Source organism: Gasterosteus aculeatus, chromosome 1 (genome assembly GCF_964276395.1).
Source record: "Gasterosteus aculeatus chromosome 1, fGasAcu3.hap1.1, whole genome shotgun sequence".
In the NCBI taxonomy this organism is placed as follows: domain Eukaryota; kingdom Metazoa; phylum Chordata; class Actinopteri; order Perciformes; family Gasterosteidae; genus Gasterosteus; species Gasterosteus aculeatus.
In genome coordinates this window covers 10,014,367-10,041,902 of record NC_135688.1, presented here as the reverse complement: position 1 = coordinate 10,041,902, position 27,536 = coordinate 10,014,367, and the positions used below count along the sequence as shown (strand labels likewise).

Here is a 27,536-nt window from a genome sequence, read left to right as displayed (position 1 = left end):
GTATACTCATCGCGAGCATTATTTGCTGCTGCTCACTTTTGCGTTTCCTGTGTTCGTTATACTTCTCATTTATTATTTTTGCAACGGCTTCACAGGAAAATATCTAGGAAAGGTGTCCACCAAAGGTAGTTTAGTTGTCATTCTTTTTTAACGTAAAATAGGGTAAGTGGTGCGGAGTCACAGTCGTCTTGTGAATCAAGCCTCATTTTTCTAAACAACCGTGTGGTTCAAACCTCACGCCGTCTAAAAAATTCCCTCTTTTTAATGACCTCCGCTTGAAAGCCCCTCTGAAATAGGTGTGGCCCCACGATGAAGTCTGGCAGAGGTGTGTCTACTAAAACACGCGAGGGGGGAACGCTCGACCACCAAGGCAGGAAACGGAGCGACAGGTCGTGCGGAAGGTGACGGAGACTCGGGAAGGGTTTTCTGCTTCGCGCGCTGTAAGAGGAGCCCAAAGAAAAAGGCGAGGGGCGGGGTGGGGAGACGGAAGTGGAGGAGGGAGGAGCCAAGGAGCGAGAGGGCGGGACTCTCTGAGAGCCCATTGGCCCCGGGCCCCGTCAATCATTTTATTTCCTCCCGAGCTGTGGCAAGACCGCATATGAGAGAGCGGGAGGAGGAGGAGAGGGAGGTTCCCTCAGGCGGCTCTCGCACTCTTTTCACGCAAAAAAAGAAGACTGAAGTGGGGCTGAAACTGAAACAGGGCAACACTCGTAAAAGGAGTGCGGTCTCTTGCTCGCCTCCATTCTTACAGTTTCCTGTTTAAGGAGGCCATTTTGTAACGCAGCCCGGACAAGAGGCACAACAAAGTTTGGCATGGTTTTGTTTGGGTTGTTTTTTCCACGGCCGAGACATTCAGAGTCAAGTTTGGACTTTCTCCCCCGCGCATCTACTTCTTGAGACGAGCGCGCCGAAGGTGGGCAAGGCGCGCGCGGGCACGCGTACGCGAGTCTCTCACTGGACAGTGCTCGTGCGTGTCATGCCAGAACAATAACAGCAGTCCGAAGGAGAGAGGACACGAAACAAGTGACCCAAAGGAAGAGAGAGGAAAAACACAACTTCCTGGATAAGGGTTTCTTCCTTTATCAAGTGGTTGGGGGTGGACACGGGACACCAGAGGACCCGGGACTGCTCCTGTGTCCGTGTGTGAGCCCCTTGTCTCCTCCACTGAGACAGTTTGAATGAGCGTGGGGGAGTTTTCTGAAAAACGTATTTTTTTTTGTGCATGTTAAGAGCTTTGGGCAAATAACAAACACAACTCTCGAATGGCGAACGCGAGCCCCTGTATGTCCTCGGGGGCCATTGCCCAGGTGTTCTTTCCTCCCGGGGGCCCCTCGCCGACGGGCTCCGCTGTGATGCAGCCGGGGACCCCCATATCCATGCCCGCTCAGGGGTTTTTCCCCATGATGGACCTGACGCCTGTGCAGGGTCCCGCGGGGGCCGTGGTCCCCCAACAGCCCCCGACCCCAGCCGGGGTGTCCTTCATCATCCAGATCGGCCTGACCAGAGAATCTGTCCTGATGCCCCTGAGTGCCGACCTGGCCTACGTGAAACAAATGGCCTGCTCCATTGTTGACACCAAGGTAGGACACGTGTATGTGTGTGCGTGTGTGTGTGTGTGGTGATCACCTTCCCCAGGTGGACAGCTGCTTTTGTTCTGTGACTCTGTGCCACACTTTCATGCGTGTCTTCAAAAAGGTTTGTCAGATGACCAGTCAGGACTACTCTTTTTGTGTCATGCTCCTTTAAAAAAAACGTTTTAAGTGTCTCACAATACAAACCTTTTTTGTATACATAATATATCATAATATTCCCATATGTACGTGGAGGTGCTCAAATTGGCAAGCAGAGAGTGTTTTTGAACAGACTGCTGTGACAGACCCTGGAAAATGTCACATTTTTGATCCGCTCTAATTACTGCAATTACCCCCCCCCCCCCCCCCCCAGTTGGAAGCCAGCACACTGTTCAATTAAGCTTTTGTTTTGCCAAATACAGGGCGGCCGAGGGGCCGATGTTTGGTGGGCTCAGTGTTTGAGACACTTTCATTTGAAATGTAGGACTAAATCTGCAGCACTTCACATGATTAAAAAAGCCTTTTGAAAACAAAAATGTCTTTACTTTCCTTCAAACTAAATTCTAAAGTTGAATGAATATATATTGGACAACCACAATGTCCCGCAAGTCTCCTGCACTCTCCTCCAGACATTTTGAATTTCAACAAAAGAAATGATCAGACCAATTTTGACATCTTTGCTTTGACTTATTTCTTTGTTTTTACAAATCCCTGATCATATTCATTTTATAGTCGTATTTCAGGCGTTATCTTTTCAAACCGCCCACAGTTTGAACGATTGGCAGTGTTTCCAGAGAAAACATCTTTTTGTTGCCGGGCTTTTCCTTTTCCTTTAGTGCATGTGTGCCCACTCATCGCGTTGTTTTATCTTCTACTTTGACAATGTTTTCTTTTCTTTCTTTTGACAGCCGCAAACTTTAACTTTAAAATTATTACATTTTTCATCATTGATTGCATCATCAGCCTATTATTGAAAATATTTGGTCTAAAAAAACAAGAGGCTTTTAATGTGAGTTTTGTAGGTAGAAAGAACACTAATGCATCTGAAAACAATAACTTCCAACAATTGTTGTTTTTCTCCTATTAAACTGAGAACGGGGGGCGAGTGACATCCTCATTGCAACAGGAAGTAATTATGTATTATGGGGACGGTGGTCTTTACGCTTTTAGCAAACCCAACTATCTAGACCAGCAGATTTCCACCATAGACGCGCGTAGGAGGAAACGCATTGAGGAGACGACGTCATGCCGCAGGTAGATTAAGCGGCCCGTGTGCTTTTATTGGCCAATTAGGCCCGTTGGTGCTCATGTTAGCAGATTTCAACAGACCTCGTAAAGCAGCTTTGCAAAGCTCCCCTCGATCGCCAATCTTCTGGGAAACTTGAATTTAGTGAGATCATTGAGCCGTTGTGCTGAAGCTCCAGCCGTGTGTCCGTGAGCTCACGGTAGGAGGTGTTGCATAGCATCGTCGTCATGTCAACAACAGTTTGTCGTCTTTTCTTCCTCTTTTTTGTGTGTGTGTGTTTTGTTTTTTTTCTTCTGGCAAACCATGTGTGTAATGCAAGAGAGATCATTTTATACATTCAGTAAGATGCCTTTTTAATTCACTCTCCAGGGTTTTGGAGTGTTCTGATTGCCCATAAAAATGCAGTAAAACATTTTCAAATATCAACATGCCAATTTAGGAACTTGTCGAGTACCTCTGACCCAACAACACTTGCAAACGCTCCAACTCCTGTCGCTCCACGTGCCAAAACCGCTTAAGAATACTTCAACACAATTAGGAAGACGGTGTCACAGGGTGTTTGTGACTGCTTGTAAATGTCACATCATGGCATTGATCAGCTGGAGAACTTCCCCTGTATGGTGAAGTTGGGATGGTACGGTATTCATGTGGCAGCCTTTGTATGTGTGTGCATAGATTTGTAGGTGGTACCAGCTTGCAGACGCATGGTGGCGTGTGGAAAGGTCAGCGTGACATGCAGCATGAGTAACACCCATCTAGACTCTGGACGTTTTCTGTGTTTTTGAGACGGAGAAAGGAAATTTGATTCCTCTGCAGATTACTGTCTTTATACTTTGGGTTCCAGCTTGTCGGCAAGAGAAAGAAAGCAACTGGCCTTCTTTTATGGTTTGCTTCTTCTTCATTTACTCCTTTTTCAGCATCTTTGAATCCCACTGTCCCCACAAAGAGGCAGTCAATACTCCAGACTCACAGGAACCCACAACAGCTTTAAGCAACCCACATTTGTGAGGCAAGACACCCGTGGTATTAGTTGCAGTATTACAGAATACAACACAACATAGTGTGGCTTTAACGAGGAGCTGGAACGAGATGATAAAGAATATATATATATATATATATATATATATATATATATATATATATATATATATATACTTCTTTGTAGCCTGCTGTGTTGGTTGAGTTACAGTGTAAGATAACGGCACCACTCTGCGTGGTTTCCCGTGTTTCTTTTGGCCGAGGGGTCTCCAGAGAATATTTTGGTCCTTATCTTTTGAGTGTTCACTATTTAGTTTTTTTTTTTTAAATTAAAGTGAAACGAGACAAAAAAAAAGGAATCTGAAAAAGTACATTCATTCCCTGAGCTGATCTTTCTCAAGCCCGGTTAGAGCGGCCATACGGACATATACGTACACCCGGCAATCCCCCAAATCCCCCTTGGACCCAGAATTCCTGCCCTGCTAGGACCTGCAGCCTGACGTGGGAGATTTGGACAACGGGCAGCTTGTCCTGGTCTGCCGAACTAAATGTGTGAGCCATGAGTCGCTCTGTGTGGGTGTGTGCGCACATGAATGCCTCCGCTGGTGTACTTAGTGGGGTATTGAGGGCTTTTCGGTACCCCCACACCCCTCCCGTCCCCGGCAGGGTGAGTCACCGGTTGTGTTTATTCACAGGCTCCCTCCTTGTGCTCCGTTGACACGTTTTTCCGCTCACTTCTCCGTCACTCGCCCAGAGTCGGTGGCCGTCCAACGGCTCTTGTTAGTCCCCCGAACTGAGCACTTGGCCCGATCGCTCAGGCGCACACTGAAAAAGAACACCTTTTTTTTTCGCATTATCCACACTTCCCACGCCTTTTCTAAAGCGCTGCTTGGCTGCGTACGTTGCAATGGTGCGAGCCAGAATCCCATTTAGCCGGGCCGACTTGCAGCTGCCCCAACCCCCTTCTCCTCCAGATGGAACAAGAAGTAATAGTGTGGCCTGGAAACCAGAGGTCTGTCTCCATCCAACCATGGTGCCGTTCTGATGTATTTGCTCCTTTTTGTTGGGCAGGCCTTACCGACGCCCTTGTTTTTCCTTTCGTCATTGTACCTTCTTTTTCCCCCCATCAAATGTGTTGTTTTTCTATCACTTACAAATGGGACGTACATTTCTGTGGGTACAAATACTCTGGCTTATTTTTATTATTTATTTTCCAGTTTGAGTAATGCTGGAATAAATACTAAATCATGAGAGCTAAAAGATCCAATATTTCTCTTTTCTTTGTTTCTTGGGATAAAAGGCTACTGACATCTTCTGTCTTTAGGAGAACCACCTCTTACTCTCCCTCATGTTGCTACTTCCTCTTCCTCTAGGAGCTTTATTTCATCCGCTTATCCTCTCCGGTTCCTTCCTCCTACCTTATCAACTTCCTCTCACTCTCTTGTGTCCTCTTCCTCGTCGCATCCCACCTCCTGCCGCCCACTTTCCTTTCTTTGTACTCTTCCACCTACCGATCCCCCTGAAATATTTCCAAATCCACACTTGCGCGGCCGTACCAGACAGGACGACACAGGTTTGGAAGACGCGTAGCGTCTACGAAGCGATGAGTCATGATTCCTGCGCTCGCCCTCAGCTACAACGATCACTACAAATGATCATGTTGAATATTAGACATTGGTGGCAGGTTGAGCCACGCCTTCCAACCCGAACTACACAGGGAGCTACTACAGTGAAGCCAACACGCTCGTTGGTCCCGTCTGTCTTGGTATCCCGTCCTTCACCTAGATTGCCACACGGCGTGTGGCGTTTTCTGCTCCTTCGGCGCTTAACGTGTTTTTTATTTTGTCGTCAAAGCGAAGCGTGTTTATTTGAGTTGGCGCCACTGGGTGTGTTTCAATATATGTGTCAGTAAGCATGTGAGAACCTGCTTGGTCTTAGTCACTGTTTGCTGGGGTCACATGACTTGATTTCTCTGTGACACCGCTGATCAAATCATCATCAACATTTGCCATTCAACCGCCACACGAGGTTTTGTTTATTTCTACATCTAATGACAAGAAACTTTAACCTTTTCGTTAGAATGTGAATTAAAAGCACAAAGAAATACCCGTGACTAAACACACCGTTGTTGCTGAACGGCTCTTGCTCTGGCCATTGTTTCCACCTCCGTTTTGGAAGGGTCCCTTTCTTTACCTCCCTCCCTTGAGAAGCACTTTGGCCCTGGGAATGGGATCACACACACCGCCTCCTGTTTACCTCACTCTTTAGCGCACGTATTCTATGCACCCGACACACACACACACACATTGTAAAGTAACTACAGAGAAGGCCTCCATGTTGCAGATGAGGTGAAATAGTTTACATGAAAATCCCACAGTTCTGTAGCTGAGGACACAGCGTTCATTTGGTGTGAGATGCATCTTGCAATAAACATTTAGCCACTGTATCAATCTAAGCAAACACTGTCTGCCTATCAACCCAAACCTTTTGTTGGTCAGTGAATAAATGCCAGACAATTAGCAGCACACTGGCAGGTGGACATGCAAGTGAAAAGACAAACTAGAGGCCTTTATCGAACCGCACGTCGCATGATGATTAAGTGAAGATCACACGGCCATGACCGCACGCTGCGGCCGTAGCCCACCGCTCCAAACCTCTTACACGGGCTTTGTCTAACCGGTACTGCTGTAAAGGAAATACTGTTTATTTTCAAAAGGGTAATCCCACAGCAGCAGGTATCAGTTCTGCTTAGAGATAACCCTCCCCTCCCTGCGTGCATGTGTGTGTGTGTGTGTGTGTGTGTGTCTCGCTCTTTGCGAATATTTGCATGGTAGCGGAACAGATTTGCATGAGCGACCGTGCCGGGTGTCTCCAAATTGTTTGTGGGGAGCTGCAGAGGAAGCTTAGTCCACACGGAGACATTTGATTATTCAAAGCACACACACTGCTGGCCGTAGTCCAGTGCTACGGACGTTGTGTCAAGAGCGAGGGACAGCAAAGTGGGACGAAGGACGGCCAGCCGAAGGGTTCGACTCTCGAGCGGCAGCTGAGAGCCTGGTGTTGAAATTAGCATTTGTCTGAAATGTATTTTTTGTAAACTCATCAACACCAATTTAGACGCGGACTTCCTGTTCACGATTAAACTATTCTACTGAGCGTCAAAGGGACCTATTTTGATCTAACTTGCCTCTTTGGTTCATGCATGTGCAGCGGTAGAAAATCCGACAGGGCCAGCTGAAGAGGATTCCTACTGCAGCTGCACAGTACTTACTGTTTCATGCAGATTGCATTCAAGTGGGACAAACTACTTCCTCATAACGTGGCAGCTTGATCTTTGATCCTGTCGCTCACAGTTCTGCTGCGTAGAGGGTTGTGCGCGCACGCTTGTGCTTTGGCCCCACTGCATTTGGCATACGACGTCTCGTGACATACAAAATCTCATTCCACCGTACTAAATAGGATTCAATAAACCGCAAGATAAGATGTTCCTACAGTATCAGCTGCAGCTGTGGACAGCGTATACCATTTATTTTGACAGTCTGAACGATGTCCTTCTGTTCCTAATTCCATTATATAGACTACTGACTGCGCAGCGTTTAATTATACTATTAACGTTGATGATGGCGTTTTCTCAGATCCCAACGGTTTCAAGAAATAACGGCCCAAACCAGTAAACTGAGGCCTGTAATAAAGTGGAATTTTTCCCTTTTTAAGATAATTTGTTATTCATGTTTTTCTGGGCCTATCCTCTCTTTCTGCCCTGCATTCCTCTTGCTCTGAGCTAAAGAGACCTTATGATACTAATCTGGCGATTAGCATCGGTAAAAACGATTTTGTGCCGTAATCCAATTCGAAGCTGCGGAGCTGAGCAGCATTTGGGGGCATGTGGAGAGTTTGTACCACTTAGGGAGAGAACACACACACACACTTCATTACATAGAGCGAGAGACTGAAGTTAGTGAGGACGATCTTGTGTGTGTGTGACTGGTTCATCGTCGTTAAGTGAAACTAAAAGTTGTTGTAGATAATTAGAAAAGACTATAATTTCAAGTGAGACAAATACTGAAGCAGAGGAAGATATTTTACAGCTGCAGCGCAGGAAAGCTTTCGCTGCTGTAACGTCAGGTGTGTGTGAAATTTCTGTGTGAGAAGGAGTTCTTGGTAAAGCTGCGGACAATGGACTCAGTGTGAGGGTTAAGGGTGGGTTGGGTTAGTCAGGGGCACTGGTCCATGTTTTGTGTGTGTGTGTGTGTTGGCCAAACACATGGTGAGGTGCATGTTAACTCAGGAGAAATGGGCAAAACCACAGTCTCACATCAGTTGATGAACACACAACATCAATATTAAAAACTGGCAGAAGCCACTGGAAATTAGTTTGTCTACATCTGTATGCTGGTGGATATTAACCATTCAAACATGGCATACACTCTCATCACTGCAGCAATAGTTAAGAGATTTTGGAACGTGCAGTTTTTCTTTTTTGCCAAAATTTGGATGAGAACTTTGCTGCCGCTCTCATGTTGTTTGTCTGTTAACTGAGCATCCAGCCTTGCTCTGTCCGGTAATGATAAAATCCGTCTAGCGGCACCTCCTAAAAGATCATAAATCAACACTCTCAACTCTGCGCTAGCAAGTGCTCGAGTGTATTTCCCAGATTGCGGTGCTCATAACTCGGGGGGCAGTTAACATTGGAGAAACCAGCAACAGTTTGCTGGATGTTTAAAAGGACTAAAAAATAAAGAAGCAGCTCGGCTTCTTAGTAACGTAACCAACGGTTTGTCTTATGATTCGAGTTCATTGTATTCTCCCCCCTATTTCTTTTAATTAGGATTTGAAGCCGTGCAACACATTGGGAGAGAGGGAGGCCAAAGAGGGGGAGAGGAGGGCAACGGGCACAAAGAAAAAGGGGGTGACTCACAGTGCAGTAATGTGCCTGTTGTGGCCCTCAACATGTAGCTGCAAGGGTTTGTGTGTCAAACCCTTGCAGCGTATTTTGTTTTAAGTTTTCTCCATGGAACTCTAGGTTGATTTTACATTTGTATCAGAGATCATATTAGTTGAGTAATATATTCAGATACAGTCTAACATTTACCGCAGGAAATGTCAACGCTGTTTATTTATGATGGTCATCCTAAATTGATGTAATTTCATTATTGTGGTTGGTGTTCCATTTCCATTCGTAAGCAGTCATATGGGCCGCACCTCCGTCCTCATTTCAAAATCATTCCAAACAATCAATCATTTCTACTAGTGCTGTGGTGACATTATTGAACGAAAAACGTACTAAAATGACCACTTGTAAGTTTGAAAAACTCCCGTGTTTCAATTCCTGTAGTAAACTTTAGTTTTCATGCATGGCGATCTCAGGATCCATAATGGAGTATATTGCTGCTGAATTGGAGTAAATGGAGGTCAGGTTCATCAACAGCAAAACCATATCAAAACATCCATTTACACACCTACAAAAATCTTGCAGTATAATCCAGGTCTCATTTAGCCATCCACATGCATAGCACCCTCCAAACAAGAAACCTACTCATGCCACTTCCTTCTTTCTGCACGGCGCCTGCACGAAGGTAAAGGCGTGCTTTTAATGATGAAATGCAATGCATGGTATTCGATTATACCAGTTTATGATACAATATGTTCTTAAAGTGGGTTTCTTTGCTTCAGTTCACGTTTATTGTGCATGATTATGTGCACTGAGAAGTTACACTCTAAAAAACACAAATGTTAAGATAAAGGAGGCATTAACTACAGTGATGTTGCTTGGTTGCTCAATCAACAAACAATTCATCTATTGTGACTTCTTCACTGTTCCTGTGATGTATATCACGGAAATGTGGTTTGGATTTTTCTTTTTTAGCTCATTGGCTTTTATACAATTCAAATCCTGCATGGTAGTATTAGTTTGAAAGTATTTTCCTGAAGTGGGGATCTTTCTGGCCTGTCATAGCAGGCCTCCGGCCAGCCGTCTCTGCTGCATGTCTCTCTCAATCCTTTTCTGTAGACTAATGTTCTCGTTCATTGCATAGAGAGGATTGAATCCAAGTTTCATACTGGCTTACCTGCTCTAAGTGAGCCAAGGAAAGAGGGGAGCTTCTACCAACAAAGGTGCATGTCTCCTTTATCCTCAGACCCCTCTTATGCTCGCTCATGCCTCTCATGTTACCTCCGTTTCCTCCCTGATGCTTGGAGCAGAATGACTTTTTGTCCTTCTGCTCCTGCTTGAAACTCTGATAGCCACACACACACACAATAACACACTCACTCTATATGTCCGCCTTATTGTGAACCATATCCATTTCAATCAACTGTATGCCTAATTTATGTTCTTTTTGCCGTCACTGACTCTGAACTCCATCAACTTGCTCTGTACTTTTTTTGTGTACGATAAAAAATTGTGGATTTTCCCCCAACTCGCCGTTTGTTTTGGCTTTTTGTTTTTCTTTTTTTTTTCTTTTTTTTTTCATTCTGGGTTAAAATGTTCTTTGCGGTACTCTGGTAGGAAAATGTCAACTTGGCCAAGTGTTTGTTTTAATATAGTGTGCATTTCAATGTGCATGTGTATTGAACTTTCCTGTCTTCGGGTCATGCGCTTGCTGTTGGAATAATATTATAATAACATTAGTCCAAATATGTTTGTGATTTATGCCGGATTCAGTTTCTTCATGCACATTGACGTTGTTGCTGTTGCGCTTTGAGGTTATTCAGCCATGTTCGTCCGGGTAAATTTCTTTTTCTAAAAAGATCACCTTGTGCTTATTTTCGTGGGCGAGACCCGGATTTACATTTCCCCCTCCGGTCTCACAGGTTTACACGGATATCTCTGCTATGTAGAATCTAGCAGGTCAGGAATTTAAACCTGATTATGTAGCTGCGCATACGCACACACACGCGTAAGCATACGCAGAGAAACAACGCATGAGTCAGGGGAAAACATAAAGGCAACGCATACAATACACTGCGGCACAGTAGTTGTGCTCATCAACAAGAACTTGAGGGAAACTTTACGCCTTTAAACACCCACCAATTTTGCGTGTGTGTGTGTGCGTGCGTGTGTGTGTGTGTGGCGTAAGTCATTGGGCCTTTACCATGCAGACTGGCAGACGTCTGAAAGCCACACAGGCCCAAACGCCCAATTCCTATCGTCTTCCAACACAAACAAGGAGAATGGCATTGTGCAGCCGATGGTTGTCCCTGCGGTTTGCTCTTTTTAAACAGTCCCTCCTGTGTCCTTTTTGTTCCAACTCACCCAGCCGATAAAATACTCCAGCTGCAGCTGCCAACAGTTTAGGTGTGCTGGGCATTTGGCTGACATCTTCCCAGTCCAACGCCCCCCACCCGGCCATGTCAGGCCGACAGGTTTAAAAAGGCCCGTTTTATGGAATGTCGCCTGTGCGTTTGGACCTGCAGGGTTACAATAGTAAACTTTGTTCTTCCCCAGTAACAAATCTCAACAGGAAACCTGTAGAGTCCAGAAAGAAAGAGGCCTTTGTGTGGAGCTTTTAATGTCTCCTGCAATGTATTATTCCATCTGATAAACTATATTGTTCTTCACAAGCTCTTAAATAGCTTTGCACCTCTTGGCGCATGTAGTCAAATAGGCATTTTCGTTCTCTTTTTTTTCTTTTTCCCTATGAGTGGGCGTCACAAAGCTTAGTGACCTAAGGGCCCATCTCCACCGCGGACTTTGTGTTGTGCAAGTTCTCCTCACAAAGTAAAACAATCCAAACTATCGAGTTGGGGAATACGTTCTGTTGAGTGACATCGGTAAAACACGTCGCGCTGCTTTTCACTCATGTGCACGCTTTCTGTGTTCAAACATCCTCGTGGTGTTTTCTCGCTTCGCATTTGGCTGACGTCACCGTAATTCCTCGTCCTCCGGGTAACCGACCCGTGATTCACTGCTGTGATTTCATGTGTGGCGTTATTGAGACAACAGCTCGCGCTCTTTTATTTGCTCCCTGGAAGCCAAAATAAGCACGAACTCTACTGATGAATGAAGGAGGGGGGCGAGCAGGCGGGGGCCCGGGATTCTCGTCATTCGCTCCATCTCTTCAATGGTGTGAGTGTGTGTGTGACCTCACTAGGGCCTAAAAATAGAACGCCGGGGCAACATCACCTTTGTTCCATCGCTGACACCGTCGGCACAAAAGGAAAAATTCTTTGTTGCCAGGAGCTAATGAGGTCAGACCGGTGACGTCTTTACGCGCCTCGTGCCACCCCAAGCCCTCGTCAAACACCTCATCGCTTTCAGAAACGTAGGGCGGTTCTCTCAGAGTCCCGTGCCTGACTTGATAACCCCCCCGCCCCTCTCTCTCTACTTGTTATTGTCCAACAATCAGGGTTTATGTCCAAAGGAGAAGGATGCACGGGCGTCACGTCGCAAGCGGGAGCCGGCGTGATTTGCTGCGCGGTAAGACGTGGGTGTTTAAACAATGTCTGTTGTTTGAAAGGATGCAGCATGTTTCCTCTCGACTATAAAGTTGGCTGCATGAGGTTCCTGTCGTAAGAACACGTTTCTGTTGCAGAAACACATCGGCGGCCTATGACCGTGAATGGATGTCGAGGTTGCGCTGTTTACAGAGCCGAAGTTGTCACACGCAGCACGTTTCTTGTTTTATCCGTGTGGATTCTCGGTTGTTTATCCCGTGCTTTTATTGCTGGACTCTGGCATCCTGGATTCTGCAGAACTGCGGCCTTCCTGTAACATTGTGCAACGTTTAAACACAAATCCGTCTCCGTTCGTTCCGTATCATCTCAGTCCACCAGTTGATCCACACTTTGCAAAAACACAGTGACCAAAACGTAATAAAATAAAATAAAATATGCCTTCGTTTCTGTTGTCGGAGGCACTATTTCACCTTTTGTGTGATAACTTTTGTTCTTTATATGCAATTCCATACTGACCATGTTGTGGGAATTCTCAATGAACTAATTAGATGGCGTTTAAACGCTGAAATATCCTTAATAAATATAGTGTGATACTGCATTCTCGTTTACCGTCACTGTGGTAACTGCTGTATATTTACCATGCTGATACACCACGTTGTCACGGTCGCAGCCGCAATCTGTGCGGAGGAGGTAAGAAGAACTAATCTACAGCACTGCACTTACTTAGTGTATAAGTAAGTGAAAACTATTTGTTCATTGTGGTGCTGATACAGAATTCAATCAACATAGCAGTTGATTCAAGACCTTACATGCTGTTAGTCATTTTTATTTGAGCCATTTTGCATCCTCACTACAAGTAAACTTACGAATATTTTCATCATTCAGTCATTGAACAAAAAAACAGGCTTGATATCTGCTTTGCTGATTAACAACCTACACTTGCTGCTTTTCTATAAACTGCAGCAAAGCTTCTGTAAATGACGCTGAAACAGGTGTGTGTTTCATGCGTCCGTGTTTCGTGCTACTTGGTGGTTAAAGGTGGCCCATGCTGAGCTCTGGAGGGGAAGTGATGGCGAGGATTGAAAAGCAGAAACAAGCGGCTTCCTCAGCAGGACATTCAAGTCTTTGAGTTCTTCACATGTGCAGCGTCTTTATATAAAGAGGATCTATATTTAGAAGCTGCGGTCGTTTCGTAAGCTCTCAAGATTCAAGGGTAAACTCCACAACAATGTTGTAAGTGCTCGTGTGAGGAAGCGCGGACATGTGGCTGAGGTGTGTCTTTGTGTGTGTGTGTGTGTGTGTGTGTGTGTGTGTGTGTGTGTGTGTGCGCGCGCATGCTGCTGTTCCTTTGCTGGGATGTCTTGATTATTATTGAGATCAAATCCTCGATCAGCATCCGTTCATCTCCCAGAGCTCTGCGGCTGTAGCATCATGTGTGTCTAAAAAAAAACAATGCCCAGTAGCTCAAATTGCCCTCACAATAGCCTTGTTCCATGACATCATGCCTTTTATTTATTGTTATTTGTAGTGTGTACTGTACACACAGAGCGATATCACTTGTTTTGTCATATTTTAGATCCCTTTGTGTGTTTTTGATAATGACCGAGTGAGTAATCTTGACAAATGTTTGACTTTTTAATGATGGTTGCAATAGCACACGGACACCACAGGAAGGACAAATTACAGTTTTTCAGCACTTGTTTAGGGTGATGGGATGAGAAATGCAATGTGCACGTGTGTCTTTCCTTTTATCATCCCACTTTTGAACTTTTAGACAAGCTGCTGTTAACCCAGTGTAATATATACATATATATATATTAAATCAGTGCTGCTTGTGCTGCAAAGATTTCAAATGTACTTTGCTCAGTTTTTATCCACAGAAAATAATTCCATCGTGTCACAGGCAGAACACTTTTGAAGACTATGTTTGTAAAACTTTCTTTAAACCTCCCCCTTTTTTATATTTTGTTTTTTAAAATGGCTCATGTATATTGTTAAAAAATAGAAGAATGACACCTGATATCTCAGATGGACAGCCAAGAAAAAAAAGCTTATGGGGCGAGACATTGAGGAGGATATTAAGAGCGATGGGATGAAACGAGGGAGGGGTTTGGGTAAAGAAAACCTTGTCCATAATTCATCTCTCTCATAATGGCTTCATTGGCCTGAAGAGCTGCAGAAATAGTGGCGGCAACGCAGGGCAACCTGATCCCTGGCAACCCCGAAAGAACCCGGCTGGAGACGAAGGCCTGTCTCCAGGCAAAGCACACCGCATTATACCGCAGCATGAATGACAATACAGTCCGCTCTTTGTCTGCAGACTGTGCACGGTACCTCGACCCCACCCCCGCCCCCGCCACTCAAACGCACAAACACCCACACACCTGCACACGCATAGCTGATGATGTAATTACAAGGCAGAAATATGTCCCTTTTCATCACGTTGATATACAAACACAAGTATTGTGCAACTTTTTGTGCTCTTTCCACCCTGTGCTTTCACTGAGGACCTGGGGCGGCACGGCAGAAAATTGTCCTTCTTTCGCTGAGGAGGCCGCGGCTTCGGCGAGTTGGGTTGGTGAAGACTTGGCTCCTTGCGGTCGGAACGTGGTGTATGTTCTGGACCAAAGGAGGCCAGATTATGTGACTCGCTTTGTTCCTGGAGCTGCTGGGGAAAGACGTGAGGTGATAGTGTGGGCTTCAGGCTGTGTTGTCTGTGGGTTTGGGCGGGGAGTCTCCTCTGATCTGGGATCTGTGGGGGTTTCGTGATTTAGAAGTGGCAGCGGTCGGTCTTATTTGTGGGGTTTATCCGTGCAGTAGTTGCTCATTCCACTCCTGTCAGAGAACTTGTGGGTTTTAAAGTCTTGGTAAAGTTGTGTGTGTGTGTGTGTGTGTGTGTGTGTGTGTGTGTGTGTGTGTGTGTGTGTGTGTGTGTGTGTGTGTGTGTGTGTGTGTGTGTGTGTGTGTGTGTGTGTGTGTGTGTGTGTGTGTGTGTGTGTGTGTGTGTGTGTGTGTGTGTGTGTGTGTCCAGTTGACTCAAAGCCAGACACATTAAAGGATCAAAAAAAGAGCCTGTTTTCTCTTTTACCCCTTGTGGTATCTGGAGGTGTTTTTGTTTTATCTGGCTATCAACCAGTACAGAGCAGATCATTGGAATTAAAAAACATTGCAAAACAGCAGCCTTCACAGACTCTGTGTCACTCCTGATAATCTACAGGCCTCGCTCAATTGTCGTCACTGCAAATACTTTCAAAGAAATAGTTCCTATTAACGGTTGACTGTACTCCAGGTTTTTTCTTTCTCCAGAGTAGTTGGTATGTCGGGCAACTCGATTCGCTGCTTACGCATGTGTCATCATTGAGTCATCACTCTTCTCTGAGCTGAGCTCGGTACTTCAAAGTTTAGGCGTGACTTACAAACCGATATAAGACTGCATTTTTTTTCCCGCTGGGTCAATTTTGCATAATAGGACTGTTAAGCAAACAGGTACTATTTAAATACTTGCCCCGCGTTGATTTGTTTTCCCTCAGCGCTGCTGTTTTGTATAATAACTCCTTGTAATTATATTGGTTGTTTTCTTTTGTTTTTTCGGCCGGACCCCGTGTCTGTGATTCATGCTGTGATTGTAATATTTGTTTGACAGGTTAAGAGTCAAGAGGATTTTTGGGGTAAAAAAAAACAAAAACTGTGAGGTCGGCGGCGGCCCGCTGCCGGGGCGTGGTTGACTCTGTGTAGCTTGGCAGCTGTACAAGTCGGGCCTGGATTTCACATGTGGAGTGGCGGTTGGGGAAACTGAGAAGAGAGGGTGTGTGATGCTGTTTGTGAGGAGGGTGTGTCTCTTGGTAAGTGGGGATGAGGTGTGTGTGCATTGCCCTTCCTGTGAGTTGTTTGACGTGTGGCCGGATGAAGAATTCACCTCTGGGGGGAGAAAATGACAGCAAGCGAGAATGGGATGATTGCGTGTGCTTCATGCGCTTTCTCCTTCAGTGTGACGTCCTAAAAGACCCAATTTTAAAGCTCTGCGCATGTCTCTTGCCTTCTCTCTGTTTTCCCTTTGTGTGTGAGCGTGCACGTGTGCGTGCATGTTGTATGTAGCGGCGGTGTCCTGTGTGGTGTGGCCACTGAAGTAAACCAGACCGCATTAAGTATTCAGGAGGGCCGGGTTTCCCAATGGCCGCCTCCCTCTCTCCGCTGACTTCTGACTGACAGTCTCACCAGTGTGTGTGTGTGTGTGTGTGTGTGTGTGTGTGTGTGTGTGTGTGTGTGTGTGTGTGTGTGTGTGTGTGTGTGTGTGTGTGTGTGTGTGTGTGTGTGTGTGTGTGTGTGTGTGTGTGTGTGTGTGTGTGTGTGTGTGTGTGTGTGTGTGTGTGTGTGTGTGTGTGTGTGTGTGTGTGTGTTCTCATCTGATATGAAGATGGGATTGAGTTTCTCCTTTGTCTTTCTTTCCACATTAAAGTTGCTTGATTTGTGGAATTCAGCTAGTAGTACTTGTGTATCATTTGTGTGTATTTTTTTTCATAAAAATATACCAAGCAACCATGACAACTCATTTGTAAAGAAGTATTAGAAACGTGGGGTTTCTTCATATACTTCTGTATGAACAACAGCTTTCTTTGAATATGTTTGTATGGAGTGTTGTGAAAATGATGTTAAATCAACTTTCCATGCTATTTATTTGATTTTAAGTTCTTTGATATACTCGGCCAATGTACAGTACGTTCTTTAAGAAAATATGAATAGTCAAATATTGATGTCATTGATTAAAAAATGAAATTGAAAATCTAATTTTAATATCTAATAACTAATAGTCTGCCTGTCCCTTTTTTTACTTTCTTTTCTCCAGTTTCCCGAGTGTGGCTTCTATGGCATCTACGACAAGATTTTGCTCTTTAAGCATGACACGACCACCAACAACATCCTGCAGCTGGTTAACGGGGCCAGTGATATTCAGGAGGGAGACCTAGTGGAGGTGGTGCTCTCTGGTCAGTCAACAGCTCCCTCTCTCCTCTTCTCTGTTATCTCCCTTTTATTACCGCTCATGCTTTTGCATCACACCTCTTGAAATCAGTTTGTATCTTTGTACTTTGCTACCGCGGTTATCTTACAGTTTCCTTCGGGTGAGAACCACTACTTTGATTAGTTTTCCAGCGCTCGTGCTCCCCTCACGCGGTGCTCCCGTTTTTCTCTTTTTGTTTTAGCGGCAGCCACGTTTGAAGATTTCCAGATTCGGCCGCATGCCCTCAACGTGCACTCGTACCGGGCCCCAGCCTTCTGTGACCACTGTGGAGAGATGCTGTTTGGGCTGGTCAGACAGGGGCTCAAGTGTGACGGTGAGTAATGCACAGGGACGAAATGGGAAACGATCGCGGGCCCGAAGCTTTTCTCCCCGAGGAAACCAACTCACCGGGTATCCTCCCCCCTTTTCTCCGGTGGTCCATGTCGCCCCCTGCAGGCTGTGGACTTAACTACCACAAGCGCTGCGCATTCAGCATCCCAAACAACTGCAGCGGAGCTCGCAAGCGGCGTCTGTCCACGACCTCCCTGAGCAGCAGCCAGTCCCTGCGTCTCTCCACCACCGAGTCGGTGTACAGCTTGGGGACGGCCTCCAGCTGCGCCGAGGACGCCGGCCTCATCCGCTCACACACACAAATGGTGCGGGTAGATTAATGGTAGAATAACCACATCCAGCAGGTTTGCTTTGGTTATGTTGTTGTCATATCGGTAAAGCTACTTTAACTCATTTCTATTCCCTTTGAACTTTGTTCTAATAATGGTGTTAAAGCCCTTCAAAATCTAACAAAAACTGCCTGCATGACTGCATCCCACTTGAATTCTAACACTTAAACTGATTACATAAATCAAGAGGGAAAAAAATTCATTCATTGTGTAGGGTTCCTATTAATCTAATTCTAATTAAAGCAGAGAAAGGCAAGTATTTGAAATGTTAACGTTGTGTTATTAACCTCTTTCTGCTGCCTTCAAGGAGCCAACAAAGTCTGGACAGACTTTTTTTTATTTTTAATAAATTTTCTTCTTGTTGCCAAAGTAGATATTTTGTGTCCTTACAAGTTGTTTTTTTACACACAAAATGAAATGGCCGATCTTTGTTACTTTCCTTTACTAGCCACGGACGCCGAGTGATGCCCGGCGCTTCTACACGGGCCGACCAGTTCATTTAGACAAGATCCTGATGAGCAAAGTCAAGGTGCCGCACACGTTCGCTGTCCACTCGTACACGCGGCCGACGGTGTGTCAGTATTGCAAGAGGCTTCTCCGAGGGCTGTTCAGGCAGGGCCTACAGTGCAAAGGTGAGGACCGACCAAGAGAGCGTGATCTGAATCTAATAGTAATATATGTAATCTAATAACAATGTGTTTTATTGCTCTCAGACTGCAAGTTTAACTGCCATAAACGCTGTGTGTACAAGGTTCCTAACGACTGCCTCGGGGAGACCATTGGAGGTGAGCAAATACACAAATATATCACCATTGAAATTACTTTATGACCTTCCCCCATTTGATTAGTATCAGTATTTAATTCGATGAGTGTTTCCATTTGGTATAACTAGGTTACTTTTACCATACATTATCAGGCTGAAACTCACTGGCACTAATGTGTTTATCTTCTCAGAAAACAGAAGTAGCTGCGGTAAGTATCCCCGGTACTCTGTATTGATGCATGTGCAGCTGTAGTCTTCTAATAGAGGCCTTAGTGCTAGCAAGTGGTAATATTGTTCCACAGCATGTTAAACTAAGGGTCACTTTTGAGTCAAGTCACACTCAAGCCGTCTCTCTTCTTCTTTTTGTCCCAGACATGTTGAGTCCCAGTGCGGACCCCGAGGTGCCCATGGACTACAGCAGTGAGTATGACGCCTCAGACAAGTCGTCAATAGACGACTCCGATGAGGCCTGCAGCATCCCCGGGTCCTTTTCTCCCGACAACAACCAGGACGGAGCCAGCGGAGACCAAAGGTAGATCTAAAGAAATTCCAAAATATCAGTACACACGGAGACTAAAACCTGGATTTAACCCAGTGAGTGTTGTCTTTCTTCTTCCAGTGTTTACATCCCTCTGATGAGGGTGGTGCAGTCGGTGAGACAGACAACCCGTCGATCCAGTACGGCTATCAAGGAAGGATGGATGGTTCACTACAGCAACAAGGACACCCTGGTAAACAGATTACGCATAACCCTGGTTCACCAGAGCAGGGTCCTTGTCCTTGTTCTAGTGGCTGAACGTACAGGTTCTAATCTAAGATTCACTGCAGAAAGTTTCTTTTGTTTTCTTTCCACTCGCTGAAGGACCTTCTCGCTATCAGTCAATTTTCTTTATTCACCAGCTTCTCGCTCAACAGTTTATGTCCTTGATCATTTGACGTTAGGCACTATATTACTTTCTTTTTCTTTTTGTATTTGTGTGTATACGTGAGCGTGTGTGTGTCTGTGTCTTTGTATGGAAGAGAGAATTGATTGATGATGATACAGAGTCTCTCTGAAAGCGTAAGAGCACTCAGCTGATGTCTGGGGAATTAATCCTAAAAGCCTATTTGCGCCTTTTCTTTCACCTGATGTATTCTCTAAATTTGACCTCAAGGAAACCTTGCTGCCTCTCTAGTCTTCTGCTTGCTTGATTTTCTTTTCTGTCTTTACTAACACCCTCCTCTACTTTCTCTCATTTTTGCCTCCTTTCTCTTTCTCTTTGTTTCCTCCGTCCATCTTGCAGCTTGTGCTCCTGCTCATTCACATCTGGCCACTCTTCACTCTCCGAACTTGGGAAGCATTCGCATTGATCCTTGAACGTCGTCCCGTTCTGTGCCCCGTTCCCCAACCTCTGTGCTTTCTCCATCTCATCCCTCAATGTCCGGCCTCACCTGCGTTTCCCTCACCCCATTCTGCCCTACTCCAACCCCCAACAGAGAAAGAGGCACTTTTGGCGTCTGGACTGTAAGTGCATCATCCTTTTCCAGAACAACACCACCAACAAATACTACAAGGTAAATATAGTTTACTCCATGAAAGAATGGGGTCTTAAGCTATTCGTTCCAAGTGTGCAACCTCACTGCTCCGTCTTCTTGCAGGAGATCCCTCTCTCCGAGATCCTGGAGGTGCGTCCCGCTGGCAACTTCACTCTCGTGCCCACGGGAACAAATCCTCACTGCTTTGAGCTCATCACTGGCACCATGTGCTACTTTGTAGGGGAAGACCCCAACGCCCTCCCCATTCTGTCCTCTAGCAACCCCCAGACCCTCCCTCCAAACCCTCCCTCCCCGAGCCAAGTAGCGCCCAACAGCGGCATCGGGCGCGAGGTGGCCAAGGCTTGGGAGAGCGTCGTTCGCCAGGCTCTCATGCCAGTCATCTTTCAGGACGCTCCACCAGCTGAGGGCAACACAACTCACAGTAAGTTGTGCGCTGTTGCCGTGTCCAGAGCCAGCCGGGTAATCCCAACAAACAGCTGACCAAATGGCGGGCGGGCGACTCGCCAACTGGAGTCGACAAACTGGAAGAGTCTGGTCTTTATCAGACTCTTGTTCAAGAACACCTTGATGAAGGCCCTGTGCCATCAAAAGTACTTGACTTATATCAACTAAAATATCACCTGCCTTGTATTTTCAGGACAAGCTTCTATCAGCATATCCGTGTCCAACAGTCAAATCCAAGAAAACGTGGTATGACTCTTTGTACGTTTTTAGAAAATTCCTTCCAATCTTTTAATTAATTGTACATTATTATGAATGTGTGAAATGTTTTTGCTTTCCTGAAGGACATTGGAACAGTGTACCAGATCTTTGCTGATGAAGTGCTTGGATCTGGACAATTTGGAGTAGTGTATGGAGGTATGTACATCGATGTCCACTGATTGAGTTCTAGATTGCTCTTGATCTAGAGCAATCTAGATTCTGTTTTCTGTTCTAGATTTTGTATTTACATGTATAGGTTAAAGTGCAGTAGAGGAAATGAACCACATACTGTGCTGATGTGTAAGTGAGTATGGGTCTGTAAAGGGGAACTCTGATTTCACCCCCTCTGAGTTTGACAATGTCAAATCAGTGTTATTAAATGTGGATTGTAGTCTCTTAATGAACCAAGCATGTATGTGATTTTCAGTTCACAACCACATCTTTAATTTAATCATTTGTTTCTCCTCCAGGGAAGCACAGGAAGTCAGGCAGGGATGTGGCTGTCAAAGTCATTGACAAGCTTCGCTTTCCCACCAAGCAGGAGAGCCAGCTGAGGAACGAGGTGGCCATACTGCAGGTAAACACCGGCTGTAAACGGGTATTAAACGTACTCCACATACTATTCAATAGTACAGAGTGAGTCCTATAATACTGAGGTCAAGAAACTCGAGAAAAGGAAAGTTTAGAGAATTTCTTCTCTGCGCAAAGACGGTCAAGCGGTTGTACAGAGGGCAGGCGGTCCGCCTGAGAAAGAACCACAATGCAGGATCTGTGAAGCTTGTCAGGGGAAGGAGCACATGGTAGGTTTCACATGAGTCATCACTGAGACATCTAGTCAACAACCGAATGGACTAATCCTCACAGACATATCAACACAGATGTGTTACTCCACTCACGCAGATGTGCTACTCTACTTGAGAGGAACATCACTTGTTTATAACGGGGAGTCCTAAAACCTCTGAAGACTTATTTCCCTGAATAGAAGGGGACCAAACACAGAGAGCTCTGACAATACAAACCGGTAAATAAGCCACAGTGGGAAACTACGAGCACAATGGAAATTGCCTTCAGATGTGCCATTTTTAAAAGGAATGGAAGTCCCCACATTCAGTGGAGTTTATGAGATTATAGTCCTGAAGCACTGAGACAATAAGTTGTGGGAAACATTAGCCATATTTCTGTCTCTAAAGGTCAGACTGAAAATGTCAGATATCTCAGCGCCGCCTTCTAAAGATGCAGGTAGTGTTTCTACTGATGAATCATTGTTATATAACATCATTGTTAAAATTCTTTTGAGGTTGTTCAGTAATTTGTACCATTTATTTTGTGGATGCTTTTTACGTTTATATGTTCTACTTAAAACAGAGTGATTATTTAGTTCACTTTTTAGAAAAGAAAAGATATATAATACGTTGTTTACTTAACTACTTAATGCCACAAGGTTTGAAAAAGGGTAGCAATTCATAAAAGGAGTGGATCTGTATTTGTGGTCAAACTATTGTTTGTGTAATCATTTGGAAAAAGAAATTTAATCACTTTCAATAAATTAGAGTTAAATGTACAGTTTACACCAGCAGATGGAAGCAGATATGATGTGCATTATTCTGCCTGTTTGCCGGCACTTAAAGGCCGTTACTCTCTTGGCATGACAGACTGAAGAGCCACATTCATACGCTTTAGAGTGAGATACATCTGCTGAATGACGCCCCCTCGGATATGTGTAAATGGGCCTTCTGTAGATATTTTCATAGCATCTTTGAAGCATTTCTATGTAAAGACCCAATTTCACTTCTCCCTTCTGTGCTACAAGTTCCCATTTATGTGGTCTACTTTTTTTTTCTCACTGTGTTTTTTCACCGCTCGTTCTGGTCTCTCTCCCTCTCAGAGTTTACGTCACCTGGGCATTGTGAACCTGGAATGTATGTTTGAGACGCCAGAGAAGGTGTTTGTGGTGATGGAGAAGCTGCACGGGGACATGCTGGAGATGATCCTCTCCAGTGAGAAAGGCCGATTGCCCGAGAGGCTCACTAAGTTCCTCATCACGCAGGTGTGTACGCGCCTCTGCCACGAAGTACTGTACTGTGCGTCAACAAATGACGTTCATCACTGACGTTCAATGTCTGCAATGGAATAAAAAAGTGTTGCTGTTCCGTCTGCCACTTGTTACTCCCCCACCACTGTGGTTTTTACTGGGTATTTGGCTTTGTCGTTACTTTAACATCCGCTTTGTGTTGCTGCACGCACAGATTCTTGCAGCTCTGAGACATCTACACTTTAAGAACATCGTTCACTGTGATCTGAAACCCGAAAATGTGCTGCTGGCCTCTGCTGATCCCTTCCCACAGGTATACACGAGCACACACCTCACACACGTGGAAACTCACTCCCAACTGTGCATTTCACACTCTTAGACGAGTAATTCAGAGCACTTGCTGTGAATCGCTTAAACACTCATATCCACATTCTGCTTTCGGGCCAGACTTCTCTCATTTCACCACTTCTCCTTTTTCGGTTCACTCCACCCAGGTGAAGTTGTGCGACTTTGGTTTTGCTCGCATTATCGGCGAAAAGTCTTTCCGGCGATCCGTGGTGGGAACTCCGGCCTACTTGGCCCCGGAGGTTCTGCTGAACCAGGGCTACAACCGCTCGCTGGACATGTGGTCGGTGGGCGTGATTATGTATGTCAGCCTGAGCGGGACGTTCCCCTTTAATGAGGACGAAGAAATCAATGACCAGATCCACAACGCGGCCTTCATGTACCCTCCCAACCCCTGGAAACAGATCTCCCCCGATGGTAAACAGTGAGGGGCAGCAGGGGAGATTTAGTCAACACTTGGATGCAGCTTTATTCATTCTAATACAAAGAGAGTCGTTCTTCATGAAGGTTATGTTCATGATCATTTTTTGAGGTTGTAGTTTATGGTGCTGTTTAAATGTGTTGAGGTAAACTGAGAGGTGTTTATTTTATTTTGTTCACCCCATTCATTTCAATGGGGGCAGGCTAAATAACACAAACATCTCAATGCTGTATTTTTTAATTGGTTCAACAGTACCACAAATTACCCCCCCCCCCCCCCCCCAAAAAAAAAACATCTCTGACTCTATCAGTCACATAATCCTTTATAAATTGTTTGTACACGTTTGTACTTCACTAATGAAATTGTAATGAAGCTCTAATCAGCACTAACACACTTACTGCAGAAACTGGGGGATCCTCGATATTATTATTATTACCTCTTCATGGCATTTTATTTGCCCCAAAACTAATAATAAGAGATAAGATCAGTCAGATGAAGTTCCATAGCAGCAAATTTTTTTTTCCTGTAACTACTCGTCTGACCCTCATAGACCGTGTGCGTTTGTCTTTCCAGCAACCGACTTAATCAACAACCTGCTGCAAGTTAAGATGAGGAAACGCTACAGTGTGGACAAGAGTCTCAGCCACGTGTACTTACAGGTAGCATGTATAAACTACTCTTATGCAAGCACAAACATACATGTTGTTTAACACACGGTTGAGTCTCTCGGACACTTTCATCCCAACCCCCCTCACTCAAACCCCTTCCAAAAGTTCTGTTGGTTTATTTGGCACTTAAGAAACTTCTGGATGTTCCATGTTTCACTGCTTTAATTGATGAAATTTCTGATTTCTGAATAATTCATACTGATCCACCCATACACCGATTCGCACATGCACAATAAAACTCCTAGTTCTACAGTATATGGTCATCTACAGATACATGTGTATATACACATGCCCATGATACACATACAGTACATATATCCTGATAACTATTCATTCGTATGAATTAGATGCTCCTTGGGCTTTTTAAAAATGTACTTACTACCTAGTTACTGCTTACTACTGAGTTGAGACAATTATTGATCGAGGACTTTACAGTCTGCACACATGTGACGTCCTCTGTCCATCATGGTATTGGTGATCGACGCTTCCCCCTTTTTTGAAGTAGGACACGTAGGCAAAATCATCCTGATGACTGACGTCTGGCTCGAATTAACAAGATTGTTTGAGAGCGGCTCGGCCTTTTGAGGAACCGAGATAGCAGGACCTCAATCGTCAGGTTAATTTGAGCTGGCTAATAAGACGTTTCATCGACTTGAACCACGTACGAGAAACGGGCCCCAGGTCTTAAATGTCTGCAGGTTAACTTCTCTCTTTGTTCGAACCAGTGCACTGTGTCGTTTGATAGCAAGAACGTTCCATGAATTAATAAAACTTTAATGTCAGTGCTGCCCCAAGTCGGATGAAAGGGTCTCGTATTGGTTTCCCAGATGCAGTCAGACCAGCACCAAAGTCATTCAACTTCTTACACACACACACACACACACACACACACACAGATGCAGACGCACAGTGGTCCCTCAACGATGTGCTATAAAAACCCCAGAAAGGCCATTAAACCTAATCTAAATCTGAAATGTCATCTGCATTCATTTCCGTCTCTCATGTCTCAGGACTACCAGACGTGGTTGGATCTGCGGGAGCTGGAGACCAAACTCGGCGGGCGTTACCTCACCCACGAGAGCGATGACAGCCGCTGGCAGATGTTTGCCTGTCAGCACACTCTGCCCTACCCCGCTCACCTCGTCCCCCCGCCCCCGGCCCCCGCCTCCGACGATGAAGCGGATGCAGATGTGCAAGGCCTCACTGAAAGAGTCAGCATCCTCTGACGAGAGAGAGAGACAGACGGAGGACTCCAGCGTATTTAGGAAGAAAGAAGTAGGGGGCGGGCGGACAGGGGAGGTGGACTTGGAGAGACAAGTTTGATGGTCTTAATAAAAAATAGTGTCTAGCGTTGAAGACTTTCCCAGTAAAAGATCTGTTTGGCAGCACTAGCAATTTTACAGCAAGGAATCCAATGCATCTCTTCAGGCAAGAACTTTATTTGCCTGTGCTGTTATTGGTTGTCCCTAGTACCTTTTGAATTGTTGGACATTTTTATGACTCCTCGTTTGTATTTCACATCCTCTGTGCGGCCGACCCGTGGAGTTTTTACAGATGACATTAGAGTCAAACTTGGAATCACAATATCTCAGAAAAAGGACAAGCAGCATGTTCTTTTCCTCCAAGTGTGAGATGCTTGAAACTAATTGAAGCAGGAAATGTTCCTTCACTGCAGGCATTAAACTAGTGGCGTGGGTGTGTGCATTGCATTGAGGTGTTTTTATAAAAAGAAGAATCTTCAAAGAAATATTCAAAATGAAACTGCTTCCCATTAAAAGAGAAGTACCATTTGGTTCTGGTGTCATTTAATTGGACTGACAGGAATTAAAGTCTATTTAATGTCAGTAAAAAAAGGTTTCAATCTCTTTCCGGTGACAAAAGACTTCCGTGCTGGTGATCACTAATGTGCAGGCATTAAGTCAAACCCATATGAATTCACAATTGCATCCCCATAATTGAATGTCCTGCGGTGAAAACTGAAGATATTGATCTTGTGTCAGCTAATCTTCCGGTAATTACCACGGGTTGTGAACAATAACAGACTTTTAGAAAAAACGTGGCTGATTGAACACGGCGTTGCGGTTTTAAATGAACTCGGCGTGGAGCCGTCCTTTACCTGAGTGGCCCGCTCGCGCCGAACAACTGTGTATTTAAATGTTGAATAATATGTCCTCCGATTTGCGTGTACAAAAGATTCAAATACTGCCAATGAAGGAAACATTTTTACACCTGAGCAGGTAGGATGCTTTTTTACTGTTGTAAAGAGCAGATGTGCATAAACCTGGATTACTAAACTAGATTTTGTAGAGTGTTGGTAGTATGTTGCATGTCTGCATTATCTATATACAATTGAAAACGTACTGTAGTCTTTTATGCCCATGTGTAACCTGTAGCTTATCTAGTCAAATGTGAGTAGACTGTATAACAAGATATTCAAGATAATCCTCGCCTTTGTAACATAATACAAAACTGTTTTGTTTTTTTTGTCTAGGATGTTTATGTATTCATCCGTCCTTAACTGTCGTCTAGGAAAAAGAAGCTGTCATGGATGTGTGATTATAATTCAGCAATATGTTTAAGAAAGAAGGACAAGAAAACATCTTATTCAGAAATAAAATACAATGCTAGTCTGACATTGTGTCCCTTTCTGAAGAAGAGCAGATCATTTCAGATGTGATTTTATAATTTAGTTTAAACGTACTAATTTCCAAGACTGCAACATGGAATTTAGTATTGGACGGTTTAATGTTTGCAGTCGAGTACACACAAACTTCACTCATCTCCGTCCAAGAGCAACGCAAATTGATTTTTTTTGCTTCTTTTTTTAAACGCTTATTGCACTCCACAGACTGAGTGGCACTCAAGGAGCCTGTGGCTACAGAGGCGAAGGGAGGGAATTGTTTTCCATTATGTGACGAGCACACTTCAGCCAGCGTCTCTGGTGGAAAAAAAATACAGACTTATTTCCTCCTGCACTTCACCATCACTGCCAAACAAAGGACAAACAAAACACTTTGTCTCTGTCCGGCGCCTTTATTCTTTTTATCCTCAAGTGTGCGCAGGTTTATTACATGCCCGTCATCTACACCTTCCCGAGCTTTGCGCCGGCAAGTGGCAGCGCAAAGCCTCCATTTAGTAAGCAAAAGGCATCCAAACCTCCGAGTGACCAGTGCCAACAAGTATGTAGCTAATTCTAGCCAC

The 27,536-nt window shown here is 44.8% G+C and overlaps 1 protein-coding gene across 2 annotated transcripts; it reads left to right on the top strand.

The window, feature by feature from the left end:
* Nucleotides 1-539: 539 nt before the first annotated feature.
* On the top strand, nt 540-26,968 carry prkd2 (protein kinase D2). Of its 2 annotated transcripts, XM_040181379.2 has the most exons (19): nt 597-1,580; nt 17,036-17,174; nt 17,391-17,522; nt 17,645-17,844; nt 18,317-18,500; nt 18,582-18,653; nt 18,823-18,840; nt 19,004-19,163; nt 19,251-19,362; nt 20,108-20,185; nt 20,270-20,588; nt 20,805-20,857; nt 20,953-21,025; nt 21,340-21,446; nt 22,755-22,916; nt 23,116-23,214; nt 23,396-23,663; nt 24,241-24,326; nt 25,346-26,968. In XM_040181379.2, exons 1-19 carry the CDS (start codon nt 1,263-1,265, stop codon nt 25,559-25,561), a joined length of 2,796 nt encoding a protein of 931 aa, XP_040037313.2. In that variant the 5' UTR covers nt 597-1,262; the 3' UTR covers nt 25,562-26,968. The 2 variants fall into 2 exon arrangements, with proteins under 2 accessions (XP_040037324.2, XP_040037313.2); XM_040181390.2 differs by lacking the exon at nt 18,823-18,840 and having other exon boundaries at nt 540-1,580.
* The last annotated feature ends 568 nt before the right edge of the window (nt 26,969-27,536 follow it).

What these genes read in the sequence shown, in the direction of transcription:
- prkd2 (XM_040181379.2), top strand. Translation starts at nt 1,263, where the DNA reads ATGGCGAACGCGAGCCCCTGTATGTCCTCGGGGGCCATTGCCCAGGTG. An exon ending in GTCAAATCCAAGAAAACGTG is followed by an intron (nt 20,858 to 20,952) that starts GTATGACTCTTT and finishes GCTTTCCTGAAG; the next exon opens with GACATTGGAACAGTGTACCA. An exon ending in GAAACAGATCTCCCCCGATG is followed by an intron (nt 23,664 to 24,240) that starts GTAAACAGTGAG and finishes TTGTCTTTCCAG; the next exon opens with CAACCGACTTAATCAACAAC.